The sequence below is a fragment of the Hordeum vulgare genome, chromosome 2H (genome assembly GCF_904849725.1).
Source record: "Hordeum vulgare subsp. vulgare chromosome 2H, MorexV3_pseudomolecules_assembly, whole genome shotgun sequence".
NCBI classification, from domain to species: domain Eukaryota; kingdom Viridiplantae; phylum Streptophyta; class Magnoliopsida; order Poales; family Poaceae; genus Hordeum; species Hordeum vulgare.
Genome location: NC_058519.1, coordinates 513,587,788 through 513,600,203, shown reverse-complemented (window position 1 = coordinate 513,600,203; position 12,416 = coordinate 513,587,788). Strand labels below are relative to the sequence as shown.

The 12,416-nt window shown below is 49.0% G+C and overlaps 1 protein-coding gene across 1 annotated transcript; it reads left to right on the top strand.

Annotated features, from left to right (window-relative positions):
- The first annotated feature begins 11,080 nt into the window (after window positions 1-11,080).
- On the top strand, window positions 11,081-12,331 carry LOC123426927 (prohibitin-3, mitochondrial-like). Its single transcript, XM_045110848.1, has one exon. It carries the CDS (start codon window positions 11,219-11,221, stop codon window positions 12,074-12,076), a length of 858 nt encoding a protein of 285 aa, XP_044966783.1. The 5' UTR covers window positions 11,081-11,218; the 3' UTR covers window positions 12,077-12,331.
- Window positions 12,332-12,416: the final 85 nt, after the last annotated feature.

Sequence of the window (12,416 nt, the reverse complement as noted above, 5' to 3'; positions counted from 1 at the left end):
TACACCTTCTATCTCAAATCCGAGGGCAAAGTGTTTGTTGCTAAAAACGGAGCTTTTCTCGAGAAGGAGTTTTTCTCGAGAGAATTGAGTAGGAGGAAGATAGAACTTGACGAGGTTGTCGAACCTCTCATCCCTCTGGATGGTGGCGCAGGGCAAGGGGAAACCTCTGTCGTTGCGACGCCGGTTGAGGAGGAAGTTAATGATAATGATCATGAAACTCCGGTTCAAGTTTCTGTCGAACCACGCAGGTCGACGAGACCACGTGCTGCTCCAGAGTGGTACGGTAATCCCGTCTTATCAATCATGTTGTTGGACAACAATGAACCTGCAAATTATGAAGAAGCAATGGTGGGCCCAGATTCCAACAAACGGCTAGAAGCCATGAAGTCCGAGATAGGATCCATGTATGAGAACAAAGTGTGGACTTTGGAGGTACTGCCTGAGGGCCGCAAGGCTATTCAGAACAAATGGATCTTTAAGAGGAAGACGGACGCTAACGGCAATGTGACCGTTTATAAAGCTCGACTTGTGGCAAAGGGTTTTTCACAAGTTCAAGGAGTTGACTACGATGAGACATTCTCACCCATAGCGATGCTTAAGTCCGTCAGAATCATGTTAGCAATAGCTGCATTTTTCGATTATGAAATCTGGCAGATGGATGTCAAAACGGCGTTCCTTAACGGTTTCCTTAAGGAAGAGTTGTATATGATACAACCCGAAGGTTTTGTCGATCCTAAGAATGCTAACAAGGTGTGCAAGCTCCAGCGATCCATTTATGGACTGGTGCAAGCATCTCGGAGTTGGAACAAACGTTTTGATGAGGTGATCAAAGCATTTGGGTTTATACAAGTGGTTGGAGAATCTTGTATTTACAAGAAAGTGAGTGGGAGCTCTGTGGCGTTTCTAATATTATATGTGGATGACATATTGCTGATTGGAAACAACGTGGAGTTTTTGGAGAGCATAAAGGATTACTTGAATAAAAGTTTCTCTATGAAGGACCTAGGAGAAGCTGCTTACATTCTAGGCATTAAGATCTATAGGGATAGATCAAAACGCCTGATAGGACTTTCACAAAGCACATACCTTGATAAAGTTTTGAAGAGGTTCAAAATGGAACAGTCCAAGAAAGGGTTCTTGCGAGTTTTACAAGGTACGAGATTGAGTAAGACTCAGTGCCTAGCAACTGATGAGGATAGAGAGCATATGCGCGTCGTCCCCTATGCTTCAGCCATAGGTTATATCATGTATGCAATGTTGTGCACTAGACCAGACGTTAGCCTGGCCATAAGTATGGCAGGTAGGTTCCAGAGTAATCCAGGAGTGGATCACTGGACGGCGGTCAAGAATATCCTGAAGTACCTGAAAAGGGCTAAGGAGATGTTTCTCGTGTATGGAGGTGACGAAGAGCTCGCCATAAAAGGTTACGTCGATGCAAGCTTTGACACAGATCCGGACGACTCTAAGTCGCAAACCGGATATGTATTTATTCTTAACGGGGGTGCGGTAATCTGGTGCAGTTCCAAGCAAAGCGTCTTAGCAGATTCTACATGTGAAGCGGAGTACATGGCTGCCTCGGAGGCGGCTAAGGAGGGTGTCTGGATGAAGCAATTCATGACGGATCTTGGAGTGGTGCCAAGTGCACTGAATCCAATAACCTTGTTCTGTGACATCACAGGTGCCATTGCCTTAGCAAAGGAACCACGGTTTCACAAGAAGTCCAGACACATCAAACGACGCTTCAACCTCATCCGCGACTACGTCGAAGGGGAGGACGTAAATATATGCAAAGTGCACACGGATCTGAATGTAGCAGGCCTGCTGACTAAACCTCTTCCACGGGCAAAGCATGATCAACACCAGAACTGTATGGGTGTTAGATTTATTACAATGTAATTCGCATGATGATGTGAGGGCTAGATTATTGACTCTAGTGCAAGTGGAAGACTGTTGGAATTATGCCCTAGAGGCAATAATAAATATAGTTATTATTATAATTCCTGTATCTAGATAATCGTTTATTATCCATGCTATAATTGTATTGAATGAAGACTCATTTACATGTGTGGATACATAGACAAAACACTGTCCCTAGCAAGCCTCTAGTTGGCTAGCCAGTTGATCAAAGATAGTCAGTGTCTTCTGATTATGAACAAGGTGTTGTTGCTTGATAACTGGATCACGTCATTAGGAGAATCACGTGATGGACTAGACCCAAACTAATAGACGTAGCATGTTGATCGTGTCATTTTGTTGCTACTGTTTTTCTGTGTGTCAAGTATTTGTTCCTATGACCATGAGATCATATAACTCGCTAACACCGGAGGAATACTTTGTGTGTATCAAACGTCGCAACGTAACTGGGTGACTATAAAGATGCTCTATAGGTATCTCCGAAGGTGTTCGTTGAGTTAGTATGGATCAAGACCGGGATTTGTCACTCCGTGTGACGGAGAGGTATCTCGGGGCCCACTCGGTAATACAACATCACACACAAGCCTTGCAAGCAATGTAACTTAGTGTAAGTTGCGGGATCTTGTATTACGGAACGAGTAAAGAGACTTGCCGGTAAACGAGATTGAAATAGGTATGCGGATACTGACGATCGAATCTCGGGCAAGTAACATACCGAAGGACAAAGGGAATGACATACGAGATTATATGAATCCTTGGCGCTGAGGTTCAAACGATAAGATCTTCGTAGAATATGTAGGATCCATTATGGGCATCCAGGTCCCGCTATTGCATATTGACCGAGGAGTCTCTCGGGTCATGTCTACATAGTTCTCGAACCCGCAGGGTCTGCACACTTAAGGTTCGACGTTGTTTTATGCGTATTTGAGTTATATGGTTGGTTACCGAATGTTGTTCGGAGTCCCGGATGAGATCACGGACATCACGAGGGTTTCCGGAATGGTCCGGAAACAAATATTGATATATAGGATGACCTCATTTGATTACCGGAAGGTTTTCGGAGTTACCGGGAATGTACCGGGAATGACGAATGGGTTCCGGGAGTTCACCGGGGGGGGCAACCCACCCCGGGGAAGCCCATAGGCCTTGGGGGTGGCACACCAACCCTTAGTGGGCTGGTGGGACAACCCAAGAAGGCCCTATGCACCATAGGAAGAAAATCAAAGAGAGAAAAAAAAGGAGGAGGTGGGAAAGGAAAGAAGGACTCCACCCACCAAACCAAGTAGGACTCGGTTTGGGGGGGGGAGACCTTCCCCCTTGGCTCGGCCGACCCCCTTGGGGCTCCTTGAGACCCAAGGCAAGGCTCCCCCTCTCCCACTTATATATACGGAGGTTTTAGGGCTGATTTGAGACGACTTTTCCACGGCAGCCCGACCACATACCTCCACGGTTTTTCCTCTAGATCGTGTTTCTGCGGAGCTCGGGCGGAGCCCTGCTGAGACAAGATCATCACCAACCTCCGGATCGCCGTCACACTGCCGGAGAACTCTTCTACCTCTCCGTCTCTCTTGCTGGATCAAGAAGGCCGAGATCATCGTCGAGCTGTACGTGTGCGGAACGCGGAGGTGCCGTCCGTTCGGCACTAGATCGTGGGACTGATCGCGGGACGGTTCGCGGGGCGGATCGAGGGACGTGAGGACGTTCCACTACATCAACCGCGTTCACTAACGCTTCTGCTCTACGGTCTACAAGGGTACGTGGATCACACATCCCCTCTCGTAGATGGACATCACCATGATAGGTCTTCGTGCGCATAGGAAATTTTTTGTTTCCCATGCGACGTTCCCCAACACGGTGATGGTGATGATCTATTCTTGCAGGGATCCGCCAGAGCTCCGCAGAAATCCAATCTAGAGGAAGAACTACGAGGTATAGGTTCGAGTTGCATGTGGCAAAGTTGTGTCTCGAAAACCATAAAACCTCTAGTATATATAGGAGGAGGGGATGGGCTAGCCTTGGGGCTTAAGAGAGCCCCTAGGGCGCCGGCCGAAGGAGGAGATGGACTCCCACTCCAACTAGGTTTGGAGGAGGAGGAGTCCACTCCTTCCTTCCCACCTCCCTCTTTTTTTTTCTTTTTTTTTTCTTTCCGTGACGCCATAGCCCACCTCGGTTGGCCTCACCAGCCCACTAAGGGCTGGTGCGCCACCCTAGGACTATTGGGCTCACTCTCGGGTGGGTGGGCCCCTCCCGGTGAATACTTGGAACACATTCGTCACTCCCGCTACAGTGCCGGTAATGCCCGAAATCTTTCCCGTGACCAAATGAAACCATCCTATATATCAATCTTTGTTTCTGGACCATTCCGGACACCCTCGTGACTTCCGTGATCTCATCCGGGACACCGAACAACCTTCGGTCACCAACACCTATAAACTCAACTATACTAAAACGTCACCGAACCTTAAGTGTGCAGACCCTGCGGGTTTGAGAACTATGCAGACATGACCCGAGACACTCCTCGGTCAATATCCAATAGCGGGACCTGGATGTCCATATTGGATCCTACATATTCTACGAAGATCTTATCGGTTGAACCTCTGTGCCAAGGAATCATATAATCCCGTATAACATTCCCTTTGTCCTTCGGTATGTGTGACAGCCCGATGCCGACGTTCTAGAAGCTTCCCCTCTCTTTCCATTTTCGTCGTGTGGCTTATTTTAATTGTCGTGTCATCATCGCATCACGCGCATCATCTGCATTGCATCGGCATCTCCGTTGCCGCCCGTTTTCAAATCTTGCATTCGTTATTAGTTGCCGCTTCTCTTCGCGTTCGTCTTTGTTCGTTCTGAGCCCGACCGCACCCGCACGCGCCCGCAACACCGTCGAAACCCTGTTTTTAAAGTGCGTTTAAAACTTTCCCTGATCGAGGTGAAACTTGGCACGCGGTCGCGATTAGATATAGCTAGGCCGCCCGTCGAATTTCGTCGCGATCGGAGACTGTCTGGTACCCGAACGGTCGCCCGTAGCGGCACCGTCTTCGGTTATTCGTCGAACGTCTGTCGGTGTTTTAAAAGTCGATGCCGCGCCGCACCACTTCCCTCTGATCTTAGCCAACGTCACTCTACACGCCTAACCCTAACCCGCCTCTCCGATCGGACCGCACGAACGCGACCGGAGGGTCGAAAAACCCCCAAATACCCCCCTAACCTAGCCCCATCCTATAAATAGACGCCCTAACCTGCCTAATATGGCTAACCCTAGCCACCTCGGGATCCGCGCCGTCCCGAACCCTAGCCACCCCACCTGCTCCCTGTCTCCCTCCTCCTCGCGCCGCCGGGCCCGCGAGCCCACGGCTGGCCCGCCAGGCCCGCAGCCGCCGCCTCCCGTGCTCCGGATCGCCCGCAGCCGCCGCCCGAGGCCCGAACCCCCTCCCATGGCGCCCTGCCCGTGCCCGCTAGCCGCAGCAGGCCTCGCCTCTCCGCCGCCGGCAGCTCGCCGGAGCTAGCGCCGCCGCCCACCCGCCGGAGTTCTCCCCGCGCCGCCCCGGCTCCCCGAAGCGCTGCCGCCTGCCCCCGCGAAGCACGCCGCCGCGCCAGATCGAGCCTCGTCGCCGGCCGCACCTTGCCTCCAGGCCGGCCTCGGCCCGGATCCCGCAGCGCCGCCGTTCCTCGGCCTCCCCTCCGGCAAGCCCCGCCTCGCTGCGCCCCGTGTTGCCCCCCCCTCGCCGGCCGCCGCAGCAACCGCCCAGCGCCGCCGCTCGCTCGTCCCGCTCGGGAGCAGAGCAACGGGAGCGCCTCCTCCTCCCGCGTGGGCCCGATCTGGCCCAGCCGGGACGGCCACCGCCTCACCTCCCGGCCCAGGTGGCCACCGCAGCCGGTCGCCCCGGCCTAGTAGGCCTCGCCCGGCTTGCTCCCCCACGCAGGCGCCCGGCCCAGCTCCACCAGCGGCCCGAGAGCCCCCCAAGGTGAGCCATTCCCCGCCCTAGGCGACTGCTTCTAAATTGCTCTCATGACCGAACCGGCTCTAATTCGAATTCGGCCCAATAACCTTTTTTTTCAGGTTTTAGAATTTAAATCTATTTCAGGGAAATAGACGTTTTTTTCAAACATCCGTATCTTTTTACCCGTAAGTCAGAACGAGGCATGTAGTATATGTTTTTGTGGTAGTTTCGCGCGTAGAATATGTTTTTGAAACTAGCATATTTGTTTAACGCTGTTTAGAGTGCCTAATGCCTCGTTTTACGTGCTGTTTAACTAGGATCCGTTCCGCAGTTAATTCTCGTGCGTGTCCGGACTGCCCGTATCCCGTAGAGTAAATGTCCATGTTTTTGGTACCATATCTCTACGTATTTTAGCGCGGTCACTCGTATTTTTCCGTGTAGGGTTTTGCCGGTAGTTTATTTTCCCGTTTAGAGGTATTATCTCGCATTATTGTGTAGCGTTATTTCGTGTTGCAAACCCCACATATTATATATGTTTCCGGGGTAGAAAAATCCCATGGATTTTTCGGTGCAAATAGTTTTGGCTTTTGAGGAAGTTAGTTCGCGAGATATTTTGTCGTGAAGCCCTTTTGTTTAATCCGTAGGTTTTATTCCGAGCCCCGTTCGAATTAGTTGTCAACTAGAGAGTTGATCTCGGATGTTTTGTTTAGCCTCTGGTATTTTTAGTTGCAATAGAAATGCATATTTAAGTGTTGTTTGACTGCCCTCAAGTTGCTTGTTTTGTGCTGTTTCAGAGGAGCTGAAATATTTCTAAGTCTGGATTCTGCTATTATTTTGTTGCTGTCTTGTCGTGCTTGTAGCTTGTGATCTGTAGCTCTTTTGAGGTTGGCCCAATGGGGTTAGTTGTACCCCTTATGTTTCTCTAGCATGCTGTTAAGTTTCATGCCATTTGGAGTCCTGTAGCTATAGGTTTTGCTGCTGTCAATATTGCTTCAGGCTGAAAACTGCACTTTCAGGAGGTGTTATTTTCACTAAGTCTGAAATAGTGTGTGAGATGCCATTTTGTGTCTTCTTTTCCTAGTGATCCATGATGCCATGCTAGTTGTTGTTAGTTGTTTGTAGTAGTGCTTATTGCCCTCTTCCGTGACATGCCTTGCTTGAGCTTATCGGAGTTGGGTAGCCGAAGTTGTGAGGCGTAGAAAATGCTATGTGGCTGATTTTGGCAGATTGTAGAGTTTTCTTGTTTTGCTCGTCGTTTTCGAACCGTAGCTCCGTTTAGATCGTGTCCTACACGAGACTTGTTTAGAATCTCGTGTAGTTTCATTTACTCTTGCTGTTTGTATGTTTTGAAGTGCTCGTAGCCGCCGTTGCACACATTTTGCATTCATGCCATCATATCTTGCGGTGCTTGTATCTTTTGAACCGTAGCTCCGTTGGAGATGTTCTTTACGTGTAGGTTGCTTGCCTTGACGCGTAGAGTCACGTGAACCTATTTGTTTTGCTGTTTAACAACCAATTAAAGGTGTTAATTCAGATCTGGACAGAATTGTAAATTAACGTGTGAGGTCGTTTCGGAGGTGCTATATGTCATTTCCGACCTCACTTGAAATGCCTAGATAGGTAGTTTAATTTCCGCTTCACCTCTTGCATGTTTAACCACATTAATATTGCGTGTAGATAACCGGGAGTGAACTAAATAATTAACGTGAACTTTCGTCAATATGCAACTCGTTGCATATTGAACTTCACTTAATGTGTAGTGTTTGATTGTGTGTTTTGTCTTGCCGTGACCTGCATGTATTCAGTGGCTCATGCATCATATGTGTTGTGCATCGTGTGGTGAATATCGTGGGTTGATGCTTGTTTCCGGTTTGCCCGTCTCGATAGAGTTCCGCACGCGTGCCGGAATGTGAGGACCCGTTCGACTACGTCGGTTCGTCTGCTTCACGGAGGCATTCTTCTTCCAAGCGGGATCTCAGGCAAGATGATCATTTCCCCAGATACCATTACTATCATCGCCATGCTAGTTTTATCGCTTCTATCGTTTACGTCTCGTTGCCTACCACCTATTAAATTTCAGCCTCTCAACAATGCCATGATTACCTTCAACCTGTTTGACCTAGCAAACCACTGATTGGCTATGTTACTGCTTGCTTAACCCTGTTGTTAGCGTTGCTAGTTGCAGGTGCAGATGCTTCCATGTGATAGCATGGGTTCCTTGTTATATCACCATATTAATGCTATTTAATTTAATGGACCTATATACTTGGTAAAAGGTGGAAGGCTCGGACTTTCTAGCCTGGTGTTTTGTTCCACCTTTGCCCCTTTTAGTTACCGGTTACCGGTGTTATGTTCCATAAATGAGCGCTCCTAACATGATCGGGGTCGTTATGGGGACCCCCTTGATAATTCGTTTTAGATTAAAGCTGGTCTGGCAAGGCCCAACATTGGTACTACATTTGCCTAATCACCTAATAAAATTGCATATGGACTTTCCGGACCCCGAGGATAATTAATCAACCCCCGGGCCAGTGCTCCTCATGAGTGTTGGTCCAAAACAGAGCAGCTTATTAACGCTACCCGGGGCAACTCGGCGTTTGGCGTGGTAACCATCGCTCATCCGTCGTGTCCTGAGAACGAGGTACGCGACTCCTATCGGGATCGTCGACACGTCGGGCGGCCTTGCTGGATTAGTTTTACCTTTGACGAGATATCTTGTGCATTGGGATTCCGGTGATGCTTTGGGTAATCTCAGAGTTGAGGTTTTCCACTAGGGAATCTGACGAGATCGCGAGCTTCGTGATTGAGGATTTCTATGCGGCTTGTGGTAATTTGTGATGGACTAGTTGGAGCACCCCTGCGGGGTTAAATCTTTCGGAAAGCCGTGTCCGCGGTTATGTGGCAACTGGAAACTTTGTTTAACACTGGTTCTAGATAACGTGAAGTTAATCAATTAAAATATGCCAACCGTGTGCGTAACCGTGACTGTCTCTTTCGTGAGTTCCTTCTCCGATCGAGGACACGGTGGGGTTATGTCTGACGTAGGTATGTGTTCAGGATCATTCATTTGATCATCAGTAGTCACGTCCGCTATGCGTAGATCTTCCCCCTCTTATTTCTTGTATTCGTAAGTTAGCCACCATACATGTGTTTAGCCGCTGCTGCAACCTCACCACTTAACCATACCTCACCCATTAAGCTTTGCTAGTCTTGATACCTTTGGAAATGAGATTGCTGAGTCCCCTGTGGCTCACAGATTACTACAACACCAGTTGCAGGTACAGGTAAAGGTTACTTGACGCGAGCGCGTTGATTGTTCATTTGGAGTTGCCTCTTCTTCTTCTTCTTCATCGTTCTAGGATGGGTTCCAGGCCGGCAGCCTGGGATAGCAAGGATGGATGTCGTTCTTCTTTTGTCGTTTGTTTTCGTCCGTAGTCGGACCCTGCTCTTACTCTTGATGATTGTGTAATGTACTGGTGTGACTCTGATGTAGCTTGTGGTGAGTGTAAGCCAACTCTTTATATATCTCATCTTTTCAGTACATGTACTTGTAACGATATCCATTCTTGCGACACGACGAGATGCGCTTCTATCCCTGACGAGGCCCTCGTGCCAAATTGAGGATAGGGTCGCATCTTGGGCGTGACAGTATGTTACTTGCCCGAGATTTGATCGTCGGTATCTCTATACCTATTTCAATCTCGTTACCGGCAAGTCTCTTTACTCGTTCCATAATACAAGATCCCGTAACTTACACTTGAGTGACATTGCTTGCAAGGCTTATATGTGATGTTGTATTACCGAGTGGGTCCCGAGATACCTCTCCGTCACACAGAGTGACAAATCCCAGTCTTGATCCATGCTAACTCAACGGACACCTTTGGAGATACCTGTAGAGCACCTTTATATTCACCTAGTAACATTGTGACGTTTGATACACACAAGGTATTCCTCCGGTGTCAGTGAGTTACATGATCTCATGGTCATAGGAGTGAATACTTGACACGCAGAAAACAATAGCAACAAATTGACACAATCACATGCTACGTTCATAGTTTGGGTCTTGTCCATCACATCATTCTCCTAATGATGAGATCTAGTTATCAAGTGACAACACTTTGCATATGGTGAGAAAACCTTAACCATCCTTGATCAACTGGCTAGTCAACTAGAGGCTTACTAGGGACATTATTTTTGTCTATATATCCACACATGTATCTATGCTTTCATTCAATACAATTATAGCATGGATAATAAACGATTATCTTGAAACAAGAGATATAATAATAACTATTTTATCATTGCCTCTAGGGCATATTTCCAACAATATTGCATAATTTTTTTGAAAACACAAAAGAATACATTTATATTATGCTAAATTTACTTCTATGACCATCACACATCATTTGAAGAAGAGAAAACCCCACACATGTGACATTTGCAGCTATTTATTTCCTAATAACAGAAACGATGTAATGCATAGTAAATTAATAACAGAGAAATCATAAAACTAATCTGTTTACTATATACGCAAGTGTCTACTAGCTGCTGATTACTAACTTGTGTATAGCGATGTAGCCATAAAATATGTGCTTGATTAGGTAATCAAAACATAAATAGCATAATACTTACCGTGATCCATGATCTTATGGGCGGACTTGATGCCTCAGCACCACACCAGCCGGCAAAGATTCGGAATGAGTAGAGCGCAACCCTAATGGGTCTAGAACCACGACAATAGCTGGCGCGCATGGACAACGAGAGGCGGCAGGTACCCTAGCAGCCGGGACGCAAGTTTGATCCATGAGATAAAGCTTTTATTTTTAAACGAAAAAAACTAAAGCGGGCTGATCAATCAGATAAATCCCGCTTGAAATTTGCTAGGGTTCAATTTAGACCGGGATTACATAGTTCAGGATACGATCGACCGGGATTTCTACTTAAGGGTTCATTCCGTCTGACCTCTACGAATTCATGGTCTAAAATGGACTTTTTTCCTTGAAAAAAGAATCTGCTGCCTCCTTTCTTCTTCTTTTCCTTTTTTTTTTTGAGGTGATTCTTCTTCTTTTCCAAGTAAAGTTTCTTGCCACACCGGCTAGTGGCCCAAATGGGCCATTCGGGTACAAGCACGAGTTTCTTTCTTCTCTCCCAGTCCGAAGGTTGACAGCGGGCCACCACCTGTCATTCACACAGACCCCACCGTCTAGCTTCTTCTCTCCCAAGAAATAAACCCAAACAAAACCCACAGGTGGTCAGATCCAGCCCCCCATTCCCCTCCCCAAGCCCGCACCGAGACCAAATCCTCGCTAGGGTTTTACTCCCGCGCCGCCGCCCGTCCCCAAATCTCCCCCGGAAAGGCCACCATGGCCGGCGGTCCCGCGGCGGTCTCGTTCCTCACCAACATCGCCAAGGCGGCGGCGGGCCTCGGCGCCGCGGCCTCCCTCCTCTCCGCGTCGCTCTACACCGTGGACGGCGGCGAGCGCGCCGTCGTCTTCGACCGGTTCCGCGGGGTGCTGCCGGACACCGTCGGCGAGGGCACCCACTTCATCGTGCCGTGGCTCCAGAAGCCCTACATCTTCGACATCCGCACCCGCCCGCACAACTTCTCCTCCAACTCCGGCACCAAGGATCTGCAGATGGTAAACCTCACCCTCCGCCTCCTCTCCCGCCCTGACGTCGTCAACCTGCCCACCATCTTCACCTCCCTCGGCCTCGAGTACGACGACAAGGTGCTCCCCTCCATCGGGAACGAGGTGCTCAAGGCCGTCGTCGCCCAGTTCAACGCCGACCAGCTCCTCACCGACCGCCCCCACGTCTCGGCGCTCGTCCGCGACTCCCTCATCAAAAGGGCCCGCGAGTTCAACATCATACTCGACGACGTCGCCATCACCCACCTCTCCTACGGCGCCGATTTCTCCCAGGCCGTCGAGAAGAAGCAGGTCGCACAGCAGGAGGCTGAGCGCTCCAAGTTCCTCGTCGCCAAGGCCGAGCAGGAGAGGCGCGCTGCCATTGTGCGTGCTGAGGGAGAAAGTGAGTCTGCACGGCTCATTTCTGAGGCCACAGCCATCGCTGGGACAGGCCTGATCGAGCTCAGGAGGATCGAGGCTGCCAAGGAGATCGCCGCTGAGCTGGCCCGCTCACCCAACATTGCCTACATCCCCTCTGGTGACAACGGCAACATGCTGCTCGGCCTCAACGCTGCTGGAATGGGCGGCCGGTGATTTACCACTCCCGTTTTACTTGCCCAAACATCATCTTGCGTCATGAAGGACTAAACTGTGGTTTGGAGAGACAATGCTATCTGTTGCTGTAGGTCTTGTTAAGTTTGATTCTCCTGGGACAAAATCTGGCAGTCTTTGATCCAAATAAGGTCTGGGTCTGGATATCTCATTTATGATTTGCCAGATTAAGCTTTCTGGTGGTGACGTGGTGTTGAATTTGCATGCTAGTTATGCTTATGATGTTTGCTTGTTTGATATCATTGTTTTCTAACGCTGCAGGGGTTGCTTGCATTAGCCACAACTACTTATTGATGTTGCCTGGTTGCACTTTTCTTGCTAT

Bases quoted from the DNA above. Each gene is read 5' to 3' on its own strand.
- LOC123426927 (XM_045110848.1), top strand. From the start codon at position 11,219: ATGGCCGGCGGTCCCGCGGCGGTCTCGTTCCTCACCAACATCGCCAAG.